Raw genomic sequence first — 25,400 nt, forward strand, 5'->3', positions numbered from 1 at the left:
CTCCAATGCATGAAAGTGAAAAGTGAAAGTGAAGTTGCTCAGTCGTGTCGGACTCTTAGCGACCCCATGGACTGCAGCCTACCAGGCTCCTCCGTCCATGGGATTCTCCAGGCAAGAGTACTGGAGTGGGTTGCCACTGCCTTCTCCGATGTAACACACTACAGGACATTAAAGAATTACAATTAATTTCACATACAAAATGAAATAGTTCCCCTGCAAAAATTTAAATTAATATTGTTATTGGGATTGATACTTTGGGAAATAAGTCACATGTTACTAACATTTAAATAGGTATATAACATATATATATATAATATAAGCCTGCCCTCAAGGTTGTATGGGAGAAGGACTCAACTCTCCTAATCTCTGTGTGTGACCCTGCCGCAGAGAATTTCCTACTCACTGCCTGTAGTGCTCCCCCACCTCTCCATGAGGAATAAGGATGTGAGATAATGGAGGAGTGAGATCAAATATCGGAAATAGATCACACTGAAATAAATCACATTTAACATCATTCTTTGCACATTGTCTTCTTGTTATTACCTGCATTTCCTTCCTTTCTCTGCTATGATGCTTTTTCTTTTTGATGTGGGACCAATTTCACAGGATTGAAAACATTCAAAGAAGAGTTGGTATGTGCTCAGTTTTAGAGATACCCAATAATTTGGACAGAGGACAGCTCTTTTGCTGATATCAGACAACTTAATCACAAAGACCAGTAATTTGCTGTGCTTAGGCACTTTTGCAGAGAGGGTTTATTCTACCTCTGCTGTCTGTGCAGATGTCTCTTCCTCCCAATTCTAATCAATGTAAATTGGGTCAGATCTCCGCTGTGAATTACAAATTGGATCCGAAGTTGGAGGGTCACTGTGCCTGCTACTCCACCCCCTTCCCACCACCATTAGATGGGAAGCTACACCAAAGATCTTTTCTAAATAAATCAGACTTTATTGTAAAACTCGGCCACTGACGAGACATAACCTCATTAGCATTGATTTTAAAATAAATTATTGAAAGTGGCTTGCCTGCTCTTTGCATTGGTAAAATAGGAGAATGTAAATGTATTTGCAATGATAAAAATGAAAACTAAAACTTGATTCCTTTATCCTTTCTGGCAACATCACTTAAACCAGTCATGATACAAAAATGGAAAAAATAAAACTCTGCTTTATGCAGTTCAATTATAGAATAGATACTCTGATTTCCATTGGGCCTGTAGAGTCACCTAGAAAGAAAGCAGAATGTTGGCCACAGGTCTTACATATCATTCATCAACGTTACTAAGCGCTATGGTGGTGCATGTGAACCAGGATGCTCCAATCCCTATGTCTAAGGCTGTCCTCCCCAGGTGGTTAAAAGCAGGCTTCAGAGTAGGAGCCCAGCCACTGAAGTGAGAGGTTGGGCGCTGTGTCTCTGCGGTCTTTGAAGAAGTAAGTATGCGGACCATCACCTGGTGAAGGCAAGTGCCCTCCCTCCACAGCTAGATGTGTCCTCTCAGCATTGTCCCAGTTTCAGAGTAAAAAGTAAAAGTAAAGTGTCAGTCGCTCAGTTGTGTCTGATTCTTTGAGACCCCATGGACTGTAGCCTGCCACCCTTGCAGGGATTGTCCAGGCAATACTGGCGTGGGTAGCCACTCCCTTCTTCATGGGATCTTCCTGACTTGGGTTTCCTGCATTGGCAGGCCGTTTCTTTACTGTCTGAGCCACCAGGGAAGCCCCCAGCTTCGGAGGGCACCACACAAATAGCTGAAGGGTTAGTTGCGCAGTCGTGTCTGACTCTTTACAACCCCATGGACTATATAGCCCACCAGGTTCCTCTGTTCAAGGGATATTCCAGGCAAGAATACTGGAGTGGGTTGCCATTCCCTTCTCCAGGGGATCTTCCTGACCCAGGAATCAAATCCAGGTCTTCCGGATTGCAGGCAGATTGTTTACTGTCTGAGCTACCAGGAAAGCTGAGGCTTACAATTTATCTCAGATCTGTCCGTGAAGTCAAACTGGTATCTTTCAAACTCCAAAGTCAAGAAGACTGATTATATGGCAACACGCAAAAAAAACTCTGCTCACAAAAGGGGGTTAGACAGCCAAATTTCTTTTCTTTTTTTTTCTGTAAGGTGAGGCTTTAATTTTAAAAAGATTATTTTGAAAAATAACTTTTTAGGCTAAAGAACTTGTTGAATTTCTGTATAAGAATATTATTAGGCTTTTTAGCATGACACCTACTAAAATACATCTTCATTTAAGGAGGAATTAAAATTTATGTGCTGCTCAACTTTAAACAGTAATAGATTATAATGGTTCTTGCTCCTAACAGCGCATATGGGAACCCAACCTTACACAGGCTTTAAACAAATTAACCTCTAAAGATTACTGTCCACTTATTACATTAAATGCTCTACTTGATTCCCAAATATTTCATTTCAATTGGGAAAACAGTTGAGGAAGATTCTGTTAACTGTGCGAATGTGTAAGAGAACCATGGGGTATCACAAATGAGCATCAGTATCCAGAGAGTTGATTTCAATCAACACTCTTGGCACAATGTCAGGGACACTAATGAGAGGCTGAGAGGAACAGGACACTGACTCCACTGTGGGGACCCCGAGAGGAGCCAGCTTGCTATGACACCTAGCTCCTTTCTGAAGTGCTGCTCTGACATCAGTTGAACTGGGAATAAAATTTTAAAAATGACTAGATAAGAAAGAGGGAGGTCACTTCTCTCAAGTGAAGCAAAGTGATAGAAGCTTTAAAAATGCCGAATGTATCAATGTGCAACCAGATGTCAAGGTGCTCTGGTGACAGATGCAGCAGAAATGCAGATAACCTCTAAGTGCAAAGGGAACAGGCAAAAAATGGAAATAGAAACCACTCCACAGAATGCATAGATATGTTATAAATCCATGGATGCTACAGCACCTCTTCAAACAACATGGCAAATAGGAGCATGATGCTAATAGCGCATTTAATTCTCTGTTGTATAGCTGGTAATCTCAACTGTTACCTCAAAATATTTGCATCCTATCTCCGTGGTAGGATCTTGAGTACTAGATACTAAACTCAATTTTTGCTAACTGCAACACTTGGAATACACTGAATTTAATTTCAAAAATCATAATTGAGCACCTACTAATTGGAGGAGAAAAACCTAAATACAAATCCCTGGGGTAAAGGCTGAACCAGAGCTCAGTTCCAGCTGAGTCTCTGGGAAGCTGTCACTGAGGAGACTCAGTGGGTCCCCTTTCACAGACTGGGGGCGGGGATTCGAAGTAGAAGAAAATACATGGTTCCAGTTTTGGTGTTGGTCAAAAGCAGATTTGTCTGGAGCCAGGGGTGCACAAGGCTGAGGGGAAGAAAAGGCCAAGAAGGGGCCTGATGGTAGCTTTGATTCTTTGATGCACCCCTCATGGATCCCTGCTTTTCCATGAAATTGGAACTTGTTTCTTCACGAACTTTGTACTTTTGGTGTCTGCTTTTCTTCTTTCCTTAGACTTCTTGCTATCATCATTCCCCGTTTCTGTGGGTCTGGACAATTGTATGGGGGAAAAATAATTCCAAAGAATGGTTTCCATTTGTCTCAAATGAAAAAAAAAACAAAAAAAAAAACCCAGTTATTCACTTTATTATAAAGTGATCTAGTTTCTGAGTCTATAATGGCCCTCCAGGGCAGTGCGGGCAGCCTCAGATGTGCAGACATTCCCAGGGAAGGCGCCTTGCCTTTCCATGTGCTCTCCTGAAATCTCTCCAGACAACACGGCCAGATTCTGTTGCTACTGCAGCTGCTGCGAGGCCTCAGTTACAGCTCTTCAATGGTCTCAGGTGCCTTGCTGGATTCCAGGCTTGAGGCCCCAAAGATAAACCTGATGAAAAACTGTCCTTTTATGGAATCTGGAATCATGAAACTGGGCCTGTGCTAGGCTGCAAAATAATTTTGGGGAGGGGTGAAAGAGGGTTCAGAAAAGCCTTCCATTTTCTACATATTGCTTTAGTATTTCTTTTTTGGTAGTTCCCTACAGTTTAATCTACTGCAAATGAGATCTTTAAAATCAAGGGCTCCCATATTCTTAACATGGATATTCAGAAATCCCAGTAGATAACAATCCTGAAACCATATTATCTAGGACTCATATTGTGGTCTTGGCTGAAAACCTCGAGTGCTCTGGTTTTCCCTCAAGGGAAGGAGAGTGCTAGCCATGTAGCAAATGCTAATTATCCCATGATTAATGTGATGTAGTGCATTTAATTTGATGATCCATACACTATTTTGATTAGGAAAAAACATTTTTGTATTGACTTGGTATATGTTACAGGCACTTTTCTTTCAAAACTAGGAAGTCCATTAAAATTATATTCTGGAAGGGAGGAGATCTCACTTACACAGCCTTCCCCATAAGAGACAGTGAGGCTGGTGTAGGCCCCATCCCAAAGAGGAAGGAGAAGCAGAACTGACAGGCTAAATATTCTCTACAAAGCACATTTAACTGTTACGGTGAGACATGTCTTAGAGGCCCAAGTCATCTGACTATTGATGAGTGTGCAACATTAGCACAATCCCACCTTACTGTCAGTTGTCCCTCCACCCAGCACCTGTCTTCGCAGTAAAAATGGGCCTGAGCAGAAGGTGTGAGCCACTTTCCATCTGCTCAGGATTTTCAGTTTCACCTGCTTCACACGTATCACTGAAAATGTCCGACTGGACTGTCCTAGGTCTGGTTGGCGGAGATGGGGAATGAGCCGATTCCCAGGATTCTTCAAAGAGGCACCACTTTCTGTTTAAATGCCACCAAATGGAGAATAGCCAGCATTTACTGAACACTGCCTGTATGCCAGGGCTCTCAGTGCTTTATGCATTCTGTTCCAGGCTGCTCATGCATCCTTTGTGACACTACTATTGTTATTCCCATTTTACAGCTGGCAAAACCACACCTGAGAGACAGGGCAGATAACTTGCTCAAGGTCTCACAGCTGGCAGATGGCAGAGCAGGTCCATCCTGACCCAGAGCCAGGACTGTCACTGTGACATCATGCCGTGTCTTACATGTCACTGCTCGGGGTGGTCTTCTGAGATGAGTGTCAGGCTCCCTCACATCCTCCCTCAGTTCCTCCAAGACAGGGAGGGTGGCACAGGCAAAACTAGCAGCAATTTCAGAAGCAACAAGCTGAGTAGCATGGACGGAAAGCTGGCTGATGGAGACCTGTGTCTGAAATAATCACATCATAATAAAATGCCAATATATCCCAACTTCAATGCAGTCTCTAAAAACTGTGATGGATAGAAGCTTTTGGGAAAGAACCTGTTGGCTGGGAACAGCCCTGTCCTTTAGAAAATAAACCAGCAAGTTGGCTGCTTTTGCCCTAACCTGGAAAGAGACCCTGGTTTTCCTGTGATGTGGCCTTCCTCACTTCTGAGGGGCAGCTGTTGTAAGCACAGGGTAAGTGGCTTTCCTCAAGAAAGCAGACCAGTCTCCATGTCCTTGGAGTCCACTCCAATATCCAAACTGGCATGAGCTTTGGCACACTGGGCAGTGCCACAGTGGCTGAGGGTAGGGTTTTAAGAGGCCTGGGAAGGATGGTTGCTAAGAAACCAGTCGCACACTCAGCACCCCACCTGGGGTCAGGTTTTACTTTCTGAGGCATCTTTGCCTTTACTCTCCTTTGCTCTGTGTGTCTGAGCATCGGCTCCCTTCTCCCTGCTCCTTTGAGAAGTAAACACGGGCACCAGCAACACTTCTTTGCTCCGCAGAAGGCTGAATGGCTCTGTGAGGTGTTCCCAGGGCACTCTTACACAGCTGTGACCTCAAGTGGAGTGTCACCTGGATATCTCCCCCAGCCTGGACAGCAGCAAGTGGAATGTGAGCTCATCAGGAACCTCTGGCCAAGTTGGGGAGTACATCTTCTTTTAGGGGTTGTTGTGATTTAGATCCATTTCTGCACCCTGCTGTTGCAATGGAGCAGACTGTGAAAGGGAAGATTCTCAGAGGAGCTGTGTTTTAATGTAGCAATTTGATTCAATTTTCCACTCTATAAAATTACCCATCACTGCTCGTTGCTTTCTAACAGACACCTTCACTCTTAATTTAACAATCCTATCGAATTCTGCCAGGGAAATTGGAAAAATTTATCACCTGTGAAATTTTATTTTCCTTTGGTTGTATCTGTTTTTGTAAAACTTCATTAACGACAATGACTTGCTGAGGAAATTATCATTTTTTTTTTAACTTCAGACACAAGAAATGGCTCGACCTCAACCAAGATATAATTTGCATAATAAAACACAACAAAAAGGCTGGGGAAGTCGTGGACTGGCAGAGGCTGGAAGCGCTGGGAGAAGCAGGCTCTTCTTGTCGTGGGTTGGTGACTGAGTGCGTGAGGTCCCAGTCAGGAGGATATGTATAGCCACAGCCCTGCAACTCAGGAAGCAATGACGTAGCTTCTCCCCAAGGGAGAGATGAATGCGGTGTTGACAGGGTTGAACCCTTCTTAGGAAGCCTTGAAATGTCAGTTGCTTACTAACAATATTTTTAGCAACCAGCCCTGACTTCAGTGTTAGGCTCACCTCAGCTCCTAGGTTCATCTGGGATTGAGGTTTAAATTGCTATAAATTTAGACTTAACTTGGATTTCTCAGCAGAGCACTGAACTCCTGGCAAATTTCCACAGGAGCGATCTTTCTGAATGGACTTGAAGATTCAGCGTTCCTGTGGTCTAACTACCTCACAATTAAAAGGCTCAGGCTTCGTTTTTTGCACAGCCTGACCCCCACTGTGCTCCGCACTGTTCAGCAGCTGCTGTTACCCACACAGGAAGTAGCTGGGCAGGAGCAGTGATGACTGCACAGTTTTTGAGATGCTGGTTATCATGCCTTCGGATAAAAAAGAAATACGTACAGTAGACCCGGTGTAATGGTGGGCAGAGGACACACGCTAGGTCTATTAGCAAGAGATGTGGTTTGATTCGTGGTGTATCTGGACTAGGCAAAGGTGATCTGTGCTCTGTCAAGGCTTTACTGTGTTACTGAAAAGGCTTGTCGGCGTTTATATTTCTGCAGTCTTTTCACATCCTTCATCATTTGAGGTGACTTTCCATTATCCTCACAATTATACAGAAAAGAAGTTCAAACTAGAGAGTTTTGATGAAATTCGCAGTGAACCTATGAGAACCAGCATGAGTATTCTTGACTCTTGAACCTGTTGATGTTTGTAATAAATTGCTTCACGTGCAGAGATAAAAGACACTCCCCACCCCCATCAACCCATCTTGCCCCCAGGGCAGGGCTTCTGTGCTGGGAATCACCGAAGCTTCCTCGTAGTGCCTCCTTCAGAGGTTTGGCTTCCTCTGGAGCTGTCCAAGTTCTATTCTTCTACCAGGTCTAGAGTTTCTAAACTAGAGGAAGGTAATTAGAAGGCGAAATGTCTCACCTGGTAAGATTTCATAAATATCATCTTCTTTCTCCTCCATAGCCTCTTTGAGCCCCACGCTACCAGGCAAGACAATGGGTCTGCTTTGGGAACCAGAATTTGAGGAGTCAAAACCATCGATATCATCGTACATCTCCTCTTCTTCCTCTTTCTCCTCTTCTTCCTCCTCCTCTTCCTCCTCTTCATATGGAATGGTTAAGGAGCTCAGGTCTGTCAGGGCAGAGATGGGAATGAATCAAGACAGGGTGAAAAGGAAAAGGATAAGGCAGGGAAGGAAAAAGGGAGAAGGAGGAGGAGGGATGAGAATAAAACATGTCAAAAGAAAATGAAACACCAGGTTAAGTGCTGTTATTTCTAATGCGGGACTTGGTGGCAGGAAATCTACAGAAAAGGCCAGACTAGCACTGCATCAGGTTTAAACCATCAACATAAATCCTTTCTTGCAATAAAACTTGATCAGGATGAAGCAGCCCTGAAAAGTATGGGTGTGTGAGAGCACACGTGGTGAAGGGAAGAGAATAGGCCAGAAGGGGAAATGCCAGCGTGCCGCGCGCTGCTTGTCAAATGGAAAACTGGGAGCGTGAGTGATGGCCTAGGTTCTCTGGGGCGCACGGGGCCTGGAAACTATGGTGGCTTCCATAGGATACCTGAGCTGTCACAAGCTCATTCATCTCCCCTATGGTCTCACTGCAGAATTTCAGAGAGGTTTGCTTGTAAAGAGAAAAGTGGGCAAAAGTGGAAGAGGAAGAGAACGTGGGATGTGGAAAAATATAATGGTAATATAGGACCAGATGGAATGGCTGAGTGATGTGGTTTCCATGTCCTTTTGCAACTGTACAGTCTGGCTGACCTTAAAATGGGTCACCACATAGAGGATGTTGAGCCATTACAGCACTGGGGAGCACAGGGCAGGAGAGGGAGATTGCTTTCTTATTTTAATGGGGAACTGGGAAGGTTCATTCTCTGAGGTGCAGTATAGAGTGCTCTCTGAAACCCTGCTGAGGGGCCTCTGCAGGATGGGCGAGAGCAAGCAGGGTGCTCTGGGGAAGAAAGAACAGAGAGACATCCGATGCTCATTTCGAAATACAGTAAAACTGTTTGGCTTGATTAGGCTTTTAATAAAGATTTTGCAACTATTTTCATCTGAATTCTGGTGCCACCTCATATGAGGAAGGGATCAAAGACACATCTGTGGCTTAAACCATATGTTATTATTTTGTTTGTTTTAAAATAAAATGGAATGACTAATTTCTTCAATGTGGGATTCTGAAAGTACCACAGGGTACAGCTCAATAAAGCTGCTTGGAGTTTTATTGAGGTTTACACACTTAGGGGTATATTACACGCATAAATCCAAGGCACCTAGATGAGAGCGTACCCTGTAGCCTCACCATCAGTGTTCATGTTTGCCTGGTTCTAGTCTATTATACGCGACGCTCTTGGTGGATGCAATACTTTGTTCCTGTGATAGTAAAGGCATAAACTGAGTAAAAGAGGCAATTGTAATTAAAGCTCTGGTGCTTCCTTCTTTTTTATCCACAATAAAATCTTATAGCAGAATTAAAAAAACTAGATGAAAAGGCTTGGTGTTTTTAGGTTGATGTTCTTCTCACTAGGTCTTGGGTCACGTACGAAGTTGGTGCTTCTGCCTTTCTGCATAGGCAGGTACCTGCCATGAGGTATGTGTACCATCAAGAGGGTTATCAATGTCAGGCGACAGACTCAAGGCTAGTGCTCCTACCTGCCAAGCCCCTCCCAGGCAAGGCTGCCTGGGCCCTGTCACTGCTGTGCCTACAGGATGGCCAGCAGAGGGTACTCTAAGAGCAGTCATTTAACATCTTCAGGCAGGACTCTTCCCAGGCAAAGCAAAGAACATTTGATTGTGGTTTGGGAAACAGCAATTTGTTTTTTGTGTCCAACGTTCTTAAAGGCCACCTAGATGAGATTATTCTACTTGACTAAAGCTGGAAGATTTTGAACCTAAACCATATCTAGATGACTTTGGTATCATGTATTTCCTTTCCAGAATATAAGGGGTTATGTGACACTGAATTGAGCTGAGCTGGTTTTTAGCATCTCTTTTCTGGTGATTATAAATATTACAGACCTGCCTGCCTCTAGGTGGAAGAGATAGAAGGATACTAGAGGTCACCTCTAGGTTGATGGTTTCTTTTCCTTCTGAATCACACATGGTACTATTTGTTGTTATCATGTGAAAGATATGATAGGGAGAATGGGCAGATAAAAATATATTGAAGTCCATGGATTATACTTATGCAATACAACTTGAATTGAAAACGGACCGAAATACTGTTTCTGTAATAACGATACTTACCCTTTAACAAGAAACTTATTTGATTCACCCAGTCTCTGGCTTCAGCTGGACTAGAAGCTGTAAACTAGAGAAAAATTAGTGAATTAGTTTATCACTTTCACTAAAATTTCTGTGAATCCTTTAGGGATGTTCAAGGGGAGGAATCTTGTGAGCTGAACTGCAGTCAAGTAGAAGGCTCAGAATTCTCATTAATTCTCAGATTCCTGAGAATTAAAATTTAGAAAAAAGATCAAAATCCCACTCAAAGAGATTTTTCTCCTTCTGTAAATTTGCATACCCAAAGTTGACAGCTGGATTTGAATCCAGAATTCATGTTCATGTGCATTCATTCATTTGATTACCCATTCATTCATCAGGCATTTATTGAGAATAGTTTACAGAGACAAAGGCAAACCCAAATTCCTGACTTCAGATGAACATGTCAGTTTTGGAGACAGCACACACACTCGACAAGGGAACACTACAAGGTAAGTGCATCTGAAAACAGCTGGATGCTGAGAGAAGACAGGGAGCACTTATTATCACCTCTGGTAAGCCAGGGAGGCTTGTTGAAGTAATACTGTTTGGGTTGAATTTTTAAAGAGAGTTGGTGGAAACTGGTGGAGGGAGCTGAACATTTCAGGTAGGGAGAACCAGCCACCAAAGATTAGAAATAAGACCATCAAGTATAGGGAAGGTAGGCAGATCAGCTTGACTGGAGAACAGTTAACAGATGAAGCTGGAGAGCTGAGGATCAAAGAAGAATTGATGAAAAGGCTTTGAGTTTTAGGAATTCAGATTTCAAGTGCAGGCAGTACAGATAAAGCCACTGTAAATTCTAGCAAAAGGAGAGGGAGATTCTTTCAATTGTGAGAAGGACAGACTGAAATAGGGAGAAATTAGAGACAGATCAACTAGAAGGCTACTTAACTAGTCCTCTGAATGAAGTGATAGGGACTTAACTATTGTGATGGCTGTAGAAATAAATCAGAAGGGAAAGATCCAAAGGATATTGTAGAGGAAGAATCCACAGACTATGGTAATGACTTGGATTCAATGGGCCAAAGAGAAGAAGTAAACAAACTCTACATCCTGATTCACAAAACAGGCCATCGGGCTTTAGTGATTTCTTATTTTAAATGAATCAACTTGAAATGACTGTTCCTGAAAAACATTTTTATTATCTGGTCATTAGGGTAAGATAAAAACATGTGCTGTGTAAGAAACCTAGATTCCTGCTTAAAACTTATTAGTAAATACTGTCATTCTTGATTTCTTAAAAACACTTGTCTATAAAAATGACTACTAGGGAAATTGTTTTAGACTTACATACATTTTTATCTGGGCCTTGCAAATCAGAACTTAATAATAAAAACAGATAGATCTATTAAAAAAATTCCATAGAAAAGTTTGGTTTAAATTAAAAAATTTCTTTTGAAATTACATAATTAAAACCTAGGTCAGTTTTACAAAATCAGGGCTAGGATACTGTAGAAACGAGAAAGGATGAGTGCTGAGAAAGACTTGAAGGGTCAAAGGGTTACGTACGTGGTTAATATTAACCTTAGCACGGCTTTTCTCTTTTTCTTAAGTTAGCTAAAGTTTTTCTAAATTGTTTTAGTAAAACTGTGATAAAAGTAGCCAACAAGGAGGAAACAACATGTGTATACACCCACAAAATACGTGTATTCAATGTAAAAGTATATTTTTGGTGAAAAATCGCTATATTCCCATATTCAGACTTTTTTTGGCCTTTTTAATTTTATAATGCATTACCTATTATATCAAAATATATACAATGAACACAGTGAAGACTGTCTCTCTCACCCGACTCAAGTCCTCTAGTTCCTCAGTAGTCACTAGTATTACTCAGTACTCATTGCTTTAGTATCTTAGAAATCTTTCCAGAGATACGCAGTGCACCTATACACAGGAAGATTATTTTGGATAGCAAGATGAATATGCAAAAATGAATTATTTCTTCACCCTACAGTCAGATTTCTCTTTTTTCTGGATTTCGTAAGAGGAAGTGAAGATAATCAGTTGAAAAAGAAAGAGAATGAAAACTAAAGCCATGGAATTAGAGACTGAATAAAGAATCGGGTTGTGTGCTGCAATAGACAAGACTTTCACCTACAGAATGAGACTGAGAAGGGAAGGGATGAAGAGACGGAAGCCTGGCAAAGGCAGCATCTAGGATGGATGGATGAATGTGGCAACAGAAGGGTGGGCATGACACAGCCAAGGCGAGGACATGTCAAGAAAGAAGGTCTTGGTGAGAAACGACAGGTAACAAAGGATGGCATCCAGCATCACAACCACAGCTCACATGCGACATGGAACAAAACTGCGACACTAATGAGGATCTCCAGCTCTTCGGCTCATCCTACCTCATAGCTGCGCCTATCCTGGGAGGTCAGCTCAAAGCAGTATTCTTTCTTGTAATCTTTTCGCAGGTAGGGGGCCATCCGTACACTGTAGCCCTTAATGAGGAAGATCCCTTTGGGCTGCTTGCCTGCAAGACAGGAAAGCTTCCTTTATCTCTAGAGAGATGCAACTGCCAAGGGAGGGCATCTTCTCTGGATGTAAAATAAAAGCACAGAAACAGCTGTTACCTCCCTGAGGAACCACAATAGTCGAGGAAGGGTTATTAGAGAAGCTTAAGAAGACGCTACTGTGACAGCCAGGCAGAGATCACTGCCAAGCTAGGGAATGCAACGTGAAAGATTATTTTGCCAAAAGAGTACAACAGAGACAGAGAATTTATTAGAATGTTAAGAGATCTATAATAAGAGAAAGAAGAAATTATACAGCGGGGAGAGTATGGCTGTAAACATGAGGCTCTTGAAGGCTATTATAGAGCTGAAGCATTATTATCAGGGCCAGCAGAGCACATGTGAGGGGAGGGACAGCAGCACAAGGGGCTTCCTAAGTCCGGGTCTCCTCCTATGTCCTACGTAGCGTTTGGGCTAGACTTCTCTTCCTCTCCTGCTGGTCAGGTAGAAGTTATGCTAGAGGGAGAATAACTAAAACTCAGTATTTTATCCCCCTTGCAAGCAGTCAGACTGGGAAGCAGCAGAGTACTGTTGAGTGTCGTTAGATGATGAGGACGGGAGCATAAAAGGAAAAGGACCCTGAGTGAGTGAAAGGAGAGACTACTCTGCCTGTCACTCTTAGAAAAGAATTAGAAACAGAAAAAGAGGGGGTGGTTCCCAACGATTTTGCGTCCTCGTGGTGTGGTCCAGAACTTGTAGAAGACACAACCACAGTGTCTGGGTCATGCTTTCTGTCCTGCAGAATGAATTTCTTTTTTTTTTGGCCGCACCTCACAGCATGTGGTTCCCTGTTGAGGTTTTCAACCCACACCCCCTTGCATTGGAAGCATGGAGTCTTGACCACGGGACCACCAGGGAAGTCCCTAGAATGAATTACTTTTTGATGATGATGATGAGAGGGGTGGCAATGGGAAGAAAATAGTTACAGAAAAGTAAAAGAATCTGTCTTCACCTGGTTGAGCTAAAACAAATACACAAACACTCTGTACTTACTAAGAAAATGTCTTGGGCACAATAAGAAGTAACTGGCAAGAAGGGAGCCATGCAACAGTGCTTTTTGACACCAGAATCTTTTTTGTTAAAGTATCTCTCCTTGTTCTAACTGGCCACTAAAATGTTTTGTTGTTCTTTGGTCACCAGATTTTATTTCACTCTGATGGCAAAATGGTCAATAAAAGTCTCCAAGCCTCTCACTCTTGCTCTCCCTCCTCACCTTGCGTGGGAAGGATTCTGAATGAATGAATGTGATACCTGGCTTTATATCCAGATATACCAACCACGTATTTAAAGGTAAGGGAAATGATAAACATTTTACCAAGGGCATATATGTTACATTAGTTTGAAGGTTCAAAATAAGAAAATAAAACCTGGCTAGCCTAGAATTCAGGGGAGAAACTTGAGTTGCTGGATTTGAGAGTGGGCTAGGGGTTGGAAGGATGCAGGGGGCTTATTATTCAGGTTTTGAGTTATGCTGCTATCATTTCCAAGTACACCTCACACTTTACCCATATATGGGAAAGGCTCTGAGGAATCGTGATGGTGAACCCAAGATGAAGGTTAGTGATAACTGTTGCAGGCAGAGAGGCAGAGTGAGGTAACTGCCTTGAAGCCCAAGATCTAATCTGAAGGATTCCATGTCATTTAGCAAAGCTGTTCTTTCTGCTACTTTTGAGCCAAAGGTGCAGGAAGTCCAAAGGCAACTGTGTAAGTATCTGACTATTCCCTTGACTAGCTATCCAGGCTTTGGGAGAGGAATAAGCCCAGGAAAGAAGGAAGAGAGGAGAAACAGAAAATTACTGAAAGGACAATAAAGGATTTACTTTGGACCACTGGCCTCTGTAAGGTGGTACAACCCAAAGAAATCCCCGCAAGATTGCTACTTTATCTTCCTCTTGCGTGGCAGCATTACTCCTGCAGCAGTCTATCCAGCAGGAAGGAATTCCCTATTTCAAAGTTTGCATTCACCTACAGTGATAACTTTTAGCTTGTAGTTATTTGTAGCTCCTCCAGTTTGTGCTTAAATCCTCTATTCCTTCTCATGAACTAAGCAAGAGTGTTAAGCCAGGATGGGAGGTCTTTTAGGGATAGCTCATGAGTGTTGTGATTGATTGAGTCAGTGGTGGTTCATAAGAAGCTGCTTCTGGCTTGGGTCAACACTTTGCTGCTGCTGCCATCTGGCTGAAGGGTGTCTCTCGGGCACAGCAACTATTGGGGTCTCAACACTCCATGGCTCTAGGGATGTCCATTGGATTACATCCCAGGAGCCAGTAGGATAAAGTTTGAAGCACGCTCTTAGAGAGTTCGTACTCAAAGGTTATATTTCTGGGCTGTTGGTAAGCTGCTAAAATCCTTCTCAGAATTATTATTTTTCAATATTTAACCTATATTATTGATGCCTATAAAGTGTTTGAGGTTCTTTTTTAACAAATGCCAAGGCATTTGACCTCGATAATATGTTATTAGTCATAAGGTAGCCTTTTGATATGCTGACCACACTATCCTAGTGCTTAAAGGGGCTATAATTTCTAAACTGGTATGAGTTTTTGGTGATGAGCAAGGTATTATTTAGCCAAGCTTCTTTCCTAAGCATGTCTCTTTCTGGGTGTTAGTTAAGGACTACTAAGTTTAGATCTAAGTGCTTGAGAATTTACGAAGTGCTTGCATCCAGGAGTGAGGTGCTGCTGTGCAAATGAAGAACACTTACTTTTCTCATTAGCATAGTAGTAGAAGAGGCCTCTGCTGACAACACACCATCGCTTCTGCCACTCTGATCCAAAGAAACTATGATCTAAACAGGAGAGCAGTAAGGGACATAAATTCAGGTAACTACAATCACTGAAGAGTCCGTAAAATCCAACAACACACAGTCCAGGGTGTTATTGTTTTATTTTCCAGGTTAATGGACTGTAAAACCCTCCCTTTCACTCCCACAGGTTATCCCATATTGACTCAGAGTGCAGAGGACTCACTCAGTTAAAGGCCCAAGTTCTAAACAGGTTTTGCTTGCTCTGACCTCAGCGGTTTCTCTACATTTCCTTTATCTTTCAGGTTCTATCCTCATCCTGTAGTTATAAAATTCTCCACATCTCCAGATCTTTATGTGTTGTTGCCTTTTCAGTTCAGTTGCTCAGTCGTGTCTGACTCTTTGCGACCCCATGAACTGCTGCACACCAGGCCTCCCTGTCCATCACCAACTCCTGGAGTCCACCCAGACCCATGGCCGTGACATTCTAGGCCATGGGCATGAGCAAGTCTTTCTTTGTACTAAGCCAATTTGCCTGAGTGTTAAACCTGGTACTCCAACCCTACTATCCTAATTAAAGAATGAGAGCTGAAGATTTGGACTTGTCTGAAACTTGAAAGTCAGCTGCTTCACATATGATATAAAAATTACACTTGAGGCAACACAGTTTCGCTCTTTATGGGTGCACACTGAGAGATGAGAACAATAATACAGTCATTCATTTATTCATTCAACAAGTAATTACTAAGCAGATGTACCAGGTGAGCAAGACAAACCAATCCCTGTCCTGATGAAGTGGAGATCTGGGGCCAGGTCTTTCCAGCCTACACACAGATACCAGACTTTTCTTTTTTTCCTTTCCTCTTGCCTTATACCTGCCTAGTATAGCACTGGGCACAGAGAATGCATTCCCTGGGCTGGCCCTCTTTTTCCTCATTTCCATTCTCTTCTTGGAATGTTCTGAGATCTGAGGGTCTAATCAGTACCTTTGCTTTTCTTCTCTAAGTATCCTTGCTTGATGATATTATCAAGCTCTTGAGCTCCTCTTTCGATGTCTTCCATTCCTAAAAGGAATAAGAGCAAAATGTTTTGTTGAAATCTGACAGAATTTTCATTGATTTGGGCTACTTGAGATAATCTACATTAATGAAAAGAGGCAGACGGGTTATTGCTTAAATATGATACAGAATAAAACAATCTCCAGGTGACTGGAGGGGAGTAAATTTTCTTTCTTTCTAACTATATCTAATGCTGAAACTGCTTAAAATGACTTAAACATAATATTAGTCTGTACAAGGGAGGTTGTTTAAATGTGCACTGATTGGTAAGAAAAGGACTCCAAAAACCTAAGAATTTGCTTAACTAAACACACACTCACCTTTTTCTAACAAACAGAAAGTCACCTTAGTAAATATACTTTTATTAAGTTCACACAAAGAAAGGCTATGCATAGCTGAACTTGGCAATAATCGCCAAATCCCGGTTTTGTCAATGTCAAGGGAAAAGTCTAGGAATGGTAGAAGCCTTTACACAGAGAAGATCTGGTCTGACATCAGTTTTTAATTGTATGCTGCTAACACTCTTGGCTTTCAATTAGCCTCGTTAGGTACAAATTTATTGAGAAGTCAAGATCCTAATTTGTCTTCCACCACTAGGGTTTATACTCATTTTACAGAAGGGAGGGGTAAAGGTCAGAGACAAAGAGGAAGGAATTTAGTTCTCAAAAAAATAACAGCAAAAACAATGAAAAACTCTGTACTTCTTAATTAGGAGAAATGAAGGGAGTGGACTAGCATAGTCCTAATATTCATTCTTTTTAGGTTCGGGGACTAAACTTTTTGCTTCTACGCTGTTTCCAGCTTAGTTTCAAAAATGTAGATCAGAAGAGCTCTTTCTTTTTTAGCTGAGTGCCTGACTCTTTTTCCTATTTGTTCTTATTTTCAACTTCTTGTTCATGGGCTGTTTCCATTTGTGTGTTTTGCAGTTAGCAAACTCCGTGGCTGCTATAAATCTCCTGGATGGGTCTCAGGGTGCACACATGAGATGAACAGCAGCAAAGGAAAGTTCATCTGTCTAGGATTCTTTCATTTCTCCCACCCTTCTGAAAATTCTAATGTCTCTTTGAAAATGCTCTCCAAGAAAAGAGAAGCAGATCATGCTGAGGGTGAGGACCTGGTGCAGCTAAGCAGGCCCTTGAAGGAGAACCTATCCTCTCTGCCTGCTGTCAAAAAATAAATTGCTCCTAGAGGCCTAAAAATTAAATGAAAGACACAAGGGATAAGAAAAACAGGGTCCTTTAAGCCTGGAGTTTCCATCTTTTCTTCCCACCATTTTTTTCCCCCTTTTTTTAAGGTCTTGTTAAACTTAGAGACACAATTTCTTGTTAAGGATGCCAAGAGTCTGAATCATAAAAGACATGTTAAACGTTCTATTAGAATTCAAACCTCCTTTTTTAATGCAAATCTAAATGCCATTTTATGGAACATCTATAATTATGAAAATGGGAAGACATTGCCTCGTGTTCGGGGAGAGTCTGTGAGTATGAATATTACATTAATGGGCCCACACCAGCTCACTGATCCTGCTGGCAGGAGCATAAAAAATGCTTGAGTGAAACTTTTATTTAGATGTTAAGACTCCAGGCCCCAGCGGGGTGACACAGACAGTCCCTGTGAGTTGCCATCCGAGAGAGAGCTTGAATTGAATTACCCAGGGGGGAAGGAAGTAGTGATGAGCACTGCTTCGCTTATTTAATTTCATTTACTTTCAGTACATTATCAGCATGAGGCTTTTCTCTCCCCACCAACTGAAACCCAAGAATGCCACCACCAAGAAAACAAAGACATAATGCAGCAGAGATGTTTGAATTCAAAGTTACTAATTTTAGGAGACTAGGGACAGCACCGGAGAAGGCGATGGCACCCCACTCCAGTACTCTTGCCTGGAAAATCCCATGGACGGAGGAGCCTGGTGGGCTGCAGTCCATGGGGTCGCGAAGAGTCAGACACAACTGGGCGACTTCACTTTCACTTTTCGCTTTCATGCATTGGAGAAGGAAATGGCAACCCACTCCAGTGTTCTTGCCTGGAGAGTCCCAGGGACGGGGGAGCCTGGTGGGCTGCTGTCTGTGGGGTCACACAGAGTCGGACACGACTGAAGCGACTTAGCAGCAGCAGCAGGGACAGCACCATCACTGCCTTCTTACCTTAAAAGTCACGCTTGGTTTGCTAAAATTGGGCACTGAATGAGTTGCTGAATTTCCTCTCTTGGTCATCTATCAACAAGATTCTGAAGAGGAAGAGAGCTGGAAATACAGTATTTTATATGCTGTGTTTTTGTAAGATGTGTATGTTGCTTTCTTATTAGAGGGAATCTGTACTGATGAACTCTCTTGCCTGCATTCCCTTATGGGCAGTGGAAAAAAATGGGATTATAGGTGAAGTTTGGAATGGCTAGGGAAAAAAATCAGATCAAATCAATTTTTATTCTGTTGATCGTCTTCTATGTCTAAGGCACTCTGTGATGACTGCAATAACAGAATTGTTCTCAATGTAAAGTTGACTCTGAGCCCAATCTTATTACCTCCACAATCTATTAGATAAACCCAGATGGGATCCAGATCAATCTCAATCCAAGGTGAGAAGCCACTGTGGCAATCAAGTTCTCTCCCCTTTCAGTGTCAGCTCAGGGTCTCACTGATCAAGAACTGGTGGTCCTGAGGATATACACATTAACTCCCATCCTGTGTGATGAGGCTGGAAGAGCCTTGTATGTCTGAATTCACAGGTGAACCGATATGCAGAGTTACTTAACATGTAATAGAAAGTATGTAGATGTTTTACGGGATGGTAATAAAAATATCATTTTTATTATCATAAAAATGGAAGGAAGAAGCCACAAACAGTTGCATGAGTTGCTATTTTAAGGCAAAAACATTTAAGTATATAATTTTTTTTTTTAATCAAGGCTTTTTGTCCATTACCTAAAAAAGATATCACCACCTTGATGGAAAACAAAAGAAATGATTTAGATTTATTGGGAATAAATTGCTCTTTGGATAAACCTAGGGGTGTATCACATTATATCAGCACAAAACAGAATTGCATTAGTGTCATAATCTCTCTCTCCTACTGCACTTAACTAAATCTCTCAGAATAGCCCATATAAAGAAAAGATTCACTTAGCTGAAGGATGTGGGGCCATAAAGATAAGATCAACAGAGAAGAGTGTTACCCAGAAGTGATGGCCACCCAACTTTAATGACAGATGAAGATAAAAGAAATTCTCAGACATCTTTCTTTCCCCATCCAGATTCCTGTAAACCCTGTATCCCACCCATACCACCTCTGCAGAGTAGAAGTCCATCTCTCAGCACTAAGCATGACTCCTTAGTTAGCCACGCACAGCAACAACAATGGGGGCCCTTTGGAGTGTGATACATTTCCATAAAGTAGTCAATAAAAAAGACACGGGAGCTTATGTGAGTCACGGCCTATTTAATCAGCCGCATTCTAGCCCACTGAGAAAAGAGAATTGGAGAAATCAGTTGGCAATACCACAGCACAAGGCTAATAGCACAGAGGCCGCACAATTTCTATTGCAAAAAGGTTGCAGCAAAAAACAGTAGCCACAAACTTTCATTATAGGTACTGGCCTGGTCTCTTGCCCAATCAACCTGAAATGAAAATCAATGATTTAAAAAATTCCATCTTTTGTTCAACATTTTCCTCTCCCTAAACTGGACTTCTATCTTCTCCTTTCCTTTTAATCCAAGTTCTTTTCAATTGTTTGAAAAAGAGACCAGGCCAACTCCATCCTGGAGACAGATAGCTCCCTGGGGTGAATTTCAGGCAGGATGAAGTTCCAGTTTCTTTCATTAAAGTACCCATGATATAGGACCTGGGATTTGGGGGGATGAGGTTGGATAAAATCTAAAATTTGAAGGTTGGGAATGGTCAAGTTCCATTTGTGATTCCAATTCTCACAGATCACTGGTGTGTGTGTGCATTTGCAAAATGACAGATATACTTCACAGTGTCTCAAATGGACAAAATCAAAGGGGATATGGCAGGTAGGGTGGGAGGTATAGTAGTCTCCTGTCTGGTTGTTGTTAATCTCCAGCATCACTTTGCAGACAAAGGTCTGTATAGTCAAACCTATGGTTTTTTCAGTAGTCACATATGGATATGAGAGTTGAACCATAAAGAAGGCTGAGCACCAAAGAATCGATGCTTTTGAACTGTGGTGTTGGAGAAGACTCTTGAGGGTCCCTTGGACAGCAAGATCAAACCAGCAATCTTAAAGGAAATCAACCCTGAATATACATTGGAAGGACTGATGCTGAAGCTGAAATTCCAATACTTTGGCCATCTGAGGCGAAGAGCCAACTTATTGGGAAAGACCCTGATACTGGGAACGATTGAGGGCCAGAGGAAAAGGGGGCAACAGAGGATGAGATGGTTATCAACTCAATGGACATGAGTTTGAGCCAACTCCGGGACACAGTGAAAGACAGGGAAGCCTGGCATGCTGCAGTCCATGGGGTCGCAAAGAGTTGGACATGACTGAGTGACTGAATAATCTGTTGGTTAAATCCTCTCCTTTATTTTAGGTTTCTGAGTCCTTCTTTAGTAAGTTCATTACTATTTTTCTTAGCTTCTTGCATTTCTGGATTACTTTTTGCTTTTTTTCTCAATTTTCAGGAACCAGTCAATAAATGACAGTTTGAGGTGTCTGGCAGGAAGTGTTCATCTTCTACACATGAAACAGGGACAATGCTTTCAATGATTTTTCCTTCACTAGTCCCTTGGGACAGGCTTACATAAGTCTTGATCTGCTCTGGTTCCATTCAATATCCACTTGAGTTTACATTTATTTCTCACAGTTTTAAGTCTTTGTGCTTTGCTTATTAAGGAATATATACTAACACATGTAAGGTGAAAAATTCTAAGCCATTAATAATAATAGACTTAGGACCTAAAAGTTTCAAAAACATGGAAGCCTTTACTCTCATGGAGAAATAAATTGGATAGGAGATGAAAGGAAGGGATTGAACACAAAGTACTTAACCAAGTTCTTCAACAAACTCTGACATAAGAAACTAAGAAACAAAATAAGTGCAATTGGAGCTAGACTGAAGGATATCAGAGAATGGTAGAAATCACACATATCGTTAAAACCAATGCAGGAAACAAATATTCAGGAGATCTTGATGGACCCTTGTTTCCCCTCCAGTATTTTAAGGTCTTTAAAAAAAATCTGTTAATCCAGGTAACAGACCAAACTGTAAAAATCTGTGGAAGAAATTTGTTACACTGAGGATACAGAAAATTCTTGGTAGAGTCTAGGCTGGAAGTGCTAAGAAGAAAATAGATAATTGATGTATAAAATTATTAAAACTAATACATTTTAATAAAAATGTTTTTAAAAAACCTAACAGGTCCTAACCTGCATTTTCTCAAGCATTTTCACATTTAATTTGAGCTCCATAGCATCCCTGTGAAGTCTGTATTACTGCCATTTCCACTTTATAGGCTAGGAAATAGGCTTACTGAAATTACGGGGCTTGCTGAAGGCTGCTCAGCTAGAAAAGCCCAAGCACTTTCCACCACCCTGAGTTTCAGCTGAGGAGACACATTCAGAAGTAGCTGAGGAAAGAAAGGGTCTTCCCACCTCACTTGCCCACAAGAGACCTCATTTAAACATGGAAAATGTGGGACTTCCCTAGTGGTCCAGTGGGTAAGACTCCAATGCAGAGGGCACAGGTTTGATCCCTGGTTGGGGAACTAAGATCTCACATGCTGCAGGGTACAGCCAAAAAAAATACAGAAAAAGAAATAGACACAATGTGCGGTTATTCCAAGACTTTTATATCAAAAAATTACTTTAAGGTCCTATATTTCTCATTTACTTTGTAAGGTACTAGATGACTAATCTATAGAATTGTTTTTAGGGCAAGTCTGTGTGAAATTCAAGAGATCAACAGATATGTCGAACAAAAATGAAAGAAAAAGAATGCAATAAAAGGACACAAGGAAAAGAAAATGCAAGGGAAAGAAACCTGGAGCTCTCAAACAGTGCTGCTTGAACACCAAGATTTGAAAGGCCTCTCTGACACAAGAGAAGAAGGAAAAGGAAGCCTGGTCCACTGTGGGGCTCATGCAGGAATCTTGGACATGATTCATTTACTCTTTAAGGAAGAAATCTTGGTTTAAAAAGAAGCAAGATTTTTAAGTCAAATATCCAAATTGGTTTCTTTTCATAAACCGTCCATTAATAATGTCAAACTCGTTTGTTGTTTAGTCGCTAAGTCATGTCTGACTCTCTTGTGACCCCATGGACTGTAGCCTGCCAGGTTCCTCTGTCCATTGTATTTCCCAGGCAAGAATACTGGAGTGGGTTGTCATTTCCTTCTTCAGGGGATCTTCCCAACCAGAGATCAAACCTGCATCTCCTGCATTGGCAGGCGGATTCATTACCACTGAGCCACCAGGGAAGCCCCAATGCCAAGCTATAAGGTAACATACAGAAACAATTAATGTTCATGGCATATGAAGAAACTTCTTGTTTCCACAAAAAGGCACTACACTAATTACCACAGATGCCTGTGGTTTTCAGGGATGTTCCTCTTCCATGTCTACTTTCAGTTGGATTTTACTTACAAGAAGTGAAAGTTTTGGGAAAAAAGGCCTTCCAACTCTAAGTATGATAACTTCAATGCACCAGTTCTAGCATCTAAATAAATGGGAATAAACAACAGCATCCAGTAAGTAAATAGTTCATCTAATTCAATTTAATAAAACTAATTCAATATAATAATTTATTAATTCTCAATCCTGGTATTAGGACACCAGGGCATCTTTTGATCAGTTGAAGGTATTGATAGAAATGGCAGAGATTTTGAGTAATTCACTTTAAGAATAAGAATGGATTCAAAGCTTTTCTATAATAATACCATCATTTACATTCAATATGCTTTCTTAAAGGAAAAGTCAATTAAAAATGACTTATAGTGTATTTTATTTATGCCACAGTCGATGGTGATTAAACACATTTGATGTAGTATTATAATCATGGCAATCAAGAACTCCAACAGAGCTTTATTTCCTTGAAAAAATAATTGTGTTTCTTCAAAATCATGGTTTCTTATGAAAGTGGGTTGGACATATAAATGTTGGTGGTCATGTGCTATGGGAAAAAAGATTGAGAATTCATGTAATCACCACAGAAATGGTTTAAACTCAGGAAGCCTCTTGTGTCTTCTGATTTTATTAATAACATGTATCTATAACTTGGGGCTTCCCTGGTGGCTCAGATGGTAAAGAATCTGTCTGCAATGCAGTAGACCTGGGTTCGATCCCTGGGTCAGGAAGATCCCCTGGAGAAGGGAACAGCTACCCACCCCAGTATTCATGCCTGGAGAATTCCATGGACAGAGAGGAGCCTGGAGGGCTACAGTCCATGGGGTCACAAAAAGTTGGACACGACTGAGTGACTAACACTTTAATTTAGTACCTTTAGCTTTATTTTTAATCCTAAGAATCCATCCTTAATACTGAGCCACAGAGATCCAAATGACCTGAATTCCTTTTAGCAGCCAAACCACAGTAAGTGGCAGCAGGATAAAGTGAGAATCCTGACCCAAACCCAGACAGTGATGCTTCAAATGGCTTTGAGATTCTAAGAAGGGGAAGGAGAGGATTTCAAATGCCAAATTGTATATATATATTTTTTAACAAATCTTGAAGGATCACTGTATTCTCATCTCATCTTGAGACAGGCCACTTTTATACATGTGTTACTTGAGAGTGTTTATCTTTAAAAATGAATGACAAAATACTATTTTCAAATATATTTACTTACTTCTCTACTGGATTATGATAAGAACAGGGAGAAAAGGGAAGAAAAAGAGCCCTCCCTGGGTTTGGGGTCACTTTTCAACTGGTTTAACTTCTACCTGTCCACCATACTGTGGCCAGAAATCATCTTCCTGAAACATATATCTGGCCCTGTCACACTCCTGTTTACAGCCTTTAATGGTTCTCCCTAGCCTGTAGGAGGAAACTCAAACTCTCCATCTCTTCAAAAACTTTAAAACTTGGTCTCACCCTATCTTCCAGTTTCATTTTGTCCCAACCCCTTATCCTTCCTAATACTCCAAACAATAAGTGACAGGCTTTGCCTTCTGGAATAGGGCATGTATTTTATACTGCCAGGCCTTGGCTTGTGCTGTTTTTCTTGGTTGGGAATTTCAATCTCTATCACCATTTTCTGAGGAGGGAGTGCTCCTTTAAGACTTAATTCAAATGTCACATCCCTTCTGAATCTTTCTCTCTCTCTCCAAATAGAATTATATCCTCTCTTTTCTCTGCTCTAATACCATTTTCTATCGGGTACTATTATAGCACAGTCTTGGTTCCCAGAGACCCTAAACCTTTCCCCTAACACTCTCCATTCTTGTCTCTTTGCGTAGATGTACATAAGACCTTAGTTACTATGTAAAACTGCTAAAAGCCTGAATGAAGAAATAGAAAAGGGACTTCCCAGGAAAAAGAATGTAGCGGGGGATCTGGGTAGAAGGCAATACGGAGGATGGCCTAAAAAGGGAAGGAGGGTAAAAATAGATCTTGCATTCAGAGGGAGACAGAGAGCACTTTGAAAAAAATTAAATGAACAAAATATCATAGTGCCTGGATTGACATGAGGGAACAAAGAAGGATCCAATATAGCTGTGCCCCAAGGAGATGGGCCAGTGTTTGCACCCCAAGTGTCTAGGTAAGGAGAGTAAGAATTATTGATAGATTGAGGCATAGCTGGAACGGCTGAGACCCATCACAGGGCAGGGCTGTACTGTAATTGTTGAACTGATGTGGGATAAAGAATAATCCTTCCCTAAAATACACTCATTAAACTCCAAGGAGTTTGGTGCTAATTATTTAACTTCCTGAAGCCTAAAGAAAACCTGCGGTGGGAAGTCAGGTCCCTTTCATAGAGGGCAGTTTGATTCATTAGTCATATACCTGTTTCTCTCTGTATCCTCAAGGGTCTTGCACACACAGTAGGTGCCCAATAAATGTTTGTTAAACTGAATTGAAACCACTTCCAGCCTTATGGGACTTGTGGTCTAAGAAGGCAATATGGGAGTGAATATTTGTTAGATAATTCCAGTTGAGCTATTTCAAATCTTGAAAGTTGAAAGATGATGCTGTGAAAGTGCTGCACTCAGTATGCCAGCAAATTTGGAAAATTCAGCAGTGGCCACAGGACTGGAAAAGGTCAGTTTTCATTCCAATCCCAAAGAAAGGCAATGCCAAAGAATGCTCAAACTACCGCACAATTGCACTCATCTCACACGCTAGTAAAGTAATGCTCAAAA

At 41.5% G+C, this 25,400-nt stretch overlaps 1 protein-coding gene across 1 annotated transcript in view; it reads right to left on the bottom strand.

The window, feature by feature from the left end:
- Positions 1–25,400, bottom strand: part of SKAP1 (src kinase associated phosphoprotein 1) — a 302,947-nt gene that overhangs the window by 33,469 nt on the left and 244,078 nt on the right. The window contains exons 6-10 of the mRNA XM_010843145.1: positions 16,012–16,089; positions 14,987–15,070; positions 12,118–12,242; positions 9,749–9,812; positions 7,414–7,623 (exon numbers count right to left, since the gene is read on the bottom strand). Coding sequence (XP_010841447.1) covers positions 7,414–7,623; positions 9,749–9,812; positions 12,118–12,242; positions 14,987–15,070; positions 16,012–16,089 — 561 coding nt within the window. The remainder of the gene's footprint in view (positions 1–7,413; positions 7,624–9,748; positions 9,813–12,117; positions 12,243–14,986; positions 15,071–16,011; positions 16,090–25,400) is intronic.

This window comes from Bison bison, unplaced genomic scaffold (assembly GCF_000754665.1).
Source record: "Bison bison bison isolate TAMUID 2011002044 unplaced genomic scaffold, Bison_UMD1.0 scf7180017864180, whole genome shotgun sequence".
NCBI lineage: Eukaryota > Metazoa > Chordata > Mammalia > Artiodactyla > Bovidae > Bison > Bison bison.